The sequence below is a fragment of the Tenrec ecaudatus genome, chromosome 18 (assembly GCF_050624435.1).
Source record: "Tenrec ecaudatus isolate mTenEca1 chromosome 18, mTenEca1.hap1, whole genome shotgun sequence".
Lineage (NCBI taxonomy): Eukaryota > Metazoa > Chordata > Mammalia > Afrosoricida > Tenrecidae > Tenrec > Tenrec ecaudatus.
In genome coordinates, this window is record NC_134547.1 from 19,960,533 (window position 1) to 19,964,954 (window position 4,422).

The following is a 4,422-nucleotide window of genomic DNA, read 5'->3' on the forward strand; positions in this document are numbered from 1 at the left end:
GGGAACCATCAGGACAAAGAGGAGCCTCCTGCCCCCGTGAAGTCACACCCTGTCCTGTAGGGTTGCCATGCGGTGGCATCAACTGGGTGGCAGAGAGCTTGGTTTGGGGGAGGGTTTTCCACGGCTGTATGTAGATTGCCAAGTCTCACCTCTGAGAGGAGGCCTGGTAGTCTAGTGGTTACACATTGGGCCGCGAGCCCAATGTTCAGCAGTTCGAATCCACCAGCAGTTCCGAAGGAGAACAAGTGGGGCTTTCGACTGTTGTAATGAGTCAGTCTCAGAAACTCACGGGCAGCTCTGCCCTGCCCTTGCCCGTCGCTGTGAGTTGGCAGCGAGTTGGTCAGGTGGCTAGTTCTTGGGTAGTCTAACAGTTTGTGCCCCCCAAGCGACTTCCTCGAACCACAGCACGATGGGTGCCTCTATGTGGGTGGTGATGGGGACGGGAGGGGTGTCGGGGAAGTGTCTAGAAGGCCTGATGTGGGGGCAGGTTATAGCACCACCCAGACTTTTCATTTCTCAGCCCGCCTCTGCCCCAGGCCTCTTTCCCGCTGCTGGGTGGGGCGAGGGGGGAGGGGAGGGAGAAGAGCGTGAGGGTGGAGAGGTGGGAAGCAGGGAAGACTGTTAGGTGTGGTTTCTGCCAAGCTCACCCCACCCTTCCCGAACCAATGTGACATCTCAGGTTCCCCCCTCCCCTCCCTAGATTCCTCAGGGGGATATCTCAGTCTGAGTAGGGGGCTGATCCTAAGACGACCCTGCATCCCTGCAAGTCTAGACAGTGGGGCACCTGGGGTACAGGGGTGAACAAGGCAGGCACTCACGGTGGTGTCATGGCTATCCCTATTACAGAAAGAGGGGGTTCGACACCTTGGCCTCTGCCAACCCCACTTTCCTGTGTATAAAATGGGCCAAGTGTCCTCTCTGCCAGGCAGCGGGAAGGCTGGCCCTGAGGCTGCAGCGACTGTCCCCATGATTGCTTGTCAGCCCGAAGGAGACAGAGTCGTGGGCCCAGGAATTCCCAGTGAGTGGAGGGGGGGGTCAGGGACCCCGGGATGTGGTGAAGTGCCAGTTTGGCCCCAGGGCCGGGGTCTGTGCCAGGTGTGGGCGGTGGGCGGGGGAAGGGGTGGTGAGTCACCCGGGCTGGCCCCACCCCTCTTTGTCTTAAGGGCCTCCCCGCCATACGGTCCTCCACCACTGCCCATCTCACTCTGGTGCCATGGCGGAGAGCATGGTGAGCCTGCAGGAGGGGCTGGGGACCCACCGTCTGCGGGCTGGGCCATGCTGGGGACTGGGGCTGGGGGGCTGGGGGAGTGAGGCTGGCAGAGAAGTCCGGTTGGAAAGGAGCCACTGGGCATGGGGAGGCGTTGGGGTCCCTGTACTGCACACCCCACCCCCAGCCCAGGTCTCCCAATCTCCCTGTTTGTGGTTCCCTCTTGGTTTCTCCATCTTCAGACTTTTATTTGGTTGTGTGTGTGTGTGTGTGTGTGTGTGTGTGTGTGTTTCTTGAATGCCTTCTCTCTCCTCTTCTTTCCCTCTCTCTCCCGGTCTCGGCTCTCTGTCCCCATCTCTGCCTTTGTCTGTTTTCCGTTGCATCTGCCCTGTTCTTGCTTTTACTGCATCTTCTGTCTCTGGCGGCTCACCCTGGTTCACAATGCTCTCCTCTCGCAGAACGTCCCCCACAAGACCTCCCTGCCCGAGGGCATGCGCACAGGCACGGTGCTGAGGATCCGAGGCTTGGTACCCCCTAATGCTGGCAGGTGAGAACTCAGAACCCAACCACCAGGGGTGGGAGCCCCTCCACTCCACCCCACCCCAGACTCAGCCGCCCCTGAGTTCCTGCAGCCAAGAAATGGGGTTCCCCAACCCCATCTCTGTCTACAGGAGCCATGGCCTCCCAGGCAGCCACACCCAATCGGCTGACCGTTGGGAGCCTCCGCCTGCTCACCCCAGGACTGCATAACTTGGGAGTCCACCAGCCACCCTTAGGGAACTTGGGAATTCCAGGGCAATCTTAGGGTTCCTATGATTTTTTTAAAGTCTAACTCCTAATAAACTATTGCTTGTCAGGTGCTCTGGGCGGCTGAACGTTCTTGGCAAGCAGCCCCCATGACTCTCCGGGTCTGGGGAACCTAAGCTTTCTGTGCATCATGGTTGTTGGGGAAATTTGGGGGTGCCTGGTTCTGGTTCCTTGCCTTCTGGGAAGAGGGATTCCTGTGATTTGGGAGTATCCTAACCGTCAATACAACGTCTTGGGAAGTCCCTAGCCTTGGGGAAGAAGGACTCCTGATCTGAGAGAATTTGTGACCAGGTCCCCTTGAAATCTTGGGTGGTCTGGAGATCCAGTCTTTCTGGCCAATCAGTCCACTCCCTTCCATGGAGACCGGGGGTGGGGGGTTTGAAGCCATCCATTGCAAAGTGCTCTGGGGATGAGCCACAACACCCCCTCCCCCACCCCCCAGAGTTGGCCCTTGACCTGCTTGGGCGGTCCTGATGCCCACCTTCCCCTCTGGTCCAGGTTCCACGTGAACCTGCTGTGCAGCGAGGGCCAGGACGCGGACGCCGCGCTGCACTTCAACCCGCGGCTGGACTCGTCCGAGGTGGTGTTCAACAGCAAGGAGAAGGGCGCCTGGGGCCGCGAGGAGCGCGGGACCGGCCTTCCCTTCAACCGCGGGCAGCCCTTCGAAGTACTGCTCATCGCCACTGAGGACGGCTTCAAGGTGTGTCCACCCTGCTGTGGGCGTGGGGTGGGGCCCCCTGGGCCCCCCCGGCAGGGGGCTGGGGGAGACACTGCGCTGGGGCGGATTGGCCCGCAGGGTGCCAGTGGGGACGCAAAGGCGTGGCCAGGACCAGGCAGGGACCACCCCAGACCAGCTCTCCATGTAGACCATGTCTCCAGGGACCAAGGCGAGAGGAGCCGAAGGGGTGTCCCCAAAGGGTGTGGCCCCAGGCTGGCCCTCCCTTCCCCCACCTGACGCCCCAGATCATCTGGGCTCTGCCTGGAGAAAGGGTGGGGTGGGAGGCAGGGTCCAGGAAAATGTCCCAAGGCGAGGGGTCACTTCCACGCTTCCAAAACCGAGGGCGAGACGTGACCCCTTTCGTCTGCGCTCTTCATGCCAATAAGCACGGCCTCAGCCTTGGCGCTGAGTGCCAGTGCGGGATCCGCTGACTCGCCCGCCCGGGCTCAGAAAGCCAGCGTTCATTCGGGGAGAACCTGCGGACTCCATGTCTAACCCGGGCCCTGGTCCGTCCGTCCGTGCAGGCTGTGGTCGGAGACGCGGAGTATCACCACTTTCGGCACCGGATGCCGCTGGCTTGCGTGCGCATGCTGGAGGTGGGCGGCGACGTGCAGCTGCAGTCCGTACGCATCTTCTGAGCCGGGAAGGGGTGGGGGCTGGGGGTGGGTCATGGGTGGGTTCGAGCCCGTGGAGGACAAATAAAGCCATGGTTCCGAAAGTCCCCAGTCTGTGCCTGTGTGCCTTTGTGCTACGGCTGTGCAATCGCTCCATCTCGATCCAGGACCTCCCTGCCTTTGAGTCCGTTGGGGCTCACAGTGATCCTCTAGGGCAGGGTGCAAATGCCTCTGTGAGTGTCCAAGTGGTGGGAAGCCCCGTCCTTCTCCCGAGGAGCGGCTGGTGGATGCGAACTGCTGACCCTGTGAGTGGACGGCCCAGAGAGTAACCACTGTGCCCCCAGGCCCTTCCACTCCCACTGCAAGCATCCCTTTATGCAGATGAACAACAGGAACCGTGGGGGAAGGGAGATAATTTACCAAGGAGGCACGAGGTTGGGGGGGGGGAGGGAGGGAGGGACAAAAAGAGGAGCTGAGACCAAGGGCTCAAATAGAAAGTAAATGTCTAGAAAAGAATGATGGTAACATATGTACAAATATGTTTGATACAATGGATTGTTATCAGTGCTGTAAGAGCCCCCCAATAAAATGATCTTTTAGTTAAAAAAAAAAAAAAGACTAAGACAAACTAGAAATAAATAGTATAGCCAGAGAAGAGAAGCCTGTGGAGGGCTGTGATCTGGTGGGAAGGGTGGCCCCGGCTTGTTCCGATGCTGCACTTGGCAGAAGTGACTCACTAGGCCTCACTTGAACAGCTGAGCCGAAGCAGTGGGGGTGTTTGTAGGGAGACTGTAGTGGTATCCCCTCCAGGGGCTTAGGGGACCCCAAAGTGGGCCCATAAAAAAGCAGGGGAGTAAAAAAAAACCAAAACAGGGGACGGGGAGAGGTCTGAGGGGCTACCCTAATCCCAACTACAAGGACACCTGCCCCTCCTCCCAGAATTTATTTCAGAGGACAGCATGAATCTGCAGCTCCGGGAGAGGGACATGTCTGATCAGAGCACATGGGAGCAAATGAATGGAGAGGATAAGAGAGTGGCGCACAACCTGGCCTACCAAGCCTTGAGGACGATATCT

At 59.2% G+C, this 4,422-nt stretch overlaps 1 protein-coding gene across 1 annotated transcript; it reads left to right on the forward strand.

Moving 5' to 3' along the window:
- Positions 1-1,165: 1,165 nt before the first annotated feature.
- On the forward strand, positions 1,166-3,394 carry LGALS7 (galectin 7). The gene is made up of 4 exons (XM_075537230.1): positions 1,166-1,228; positions 1,666-1,754; positions 2,513-2,714; positions 3,257-3,394. Exons 1-4 carry the CDS (start codon positions 1,214-1,216, stop codon positions 3,368-3,370), a joined length of 420 nt encoding a protein of 139 aa, XP_075393345.1. The 5' UTR covers positions 1,166-1,213; the 3' UTR covers positions 3,371-3,394.
- Positions 3,395-4,422: the final 1,028 nt, after the last annotated feature.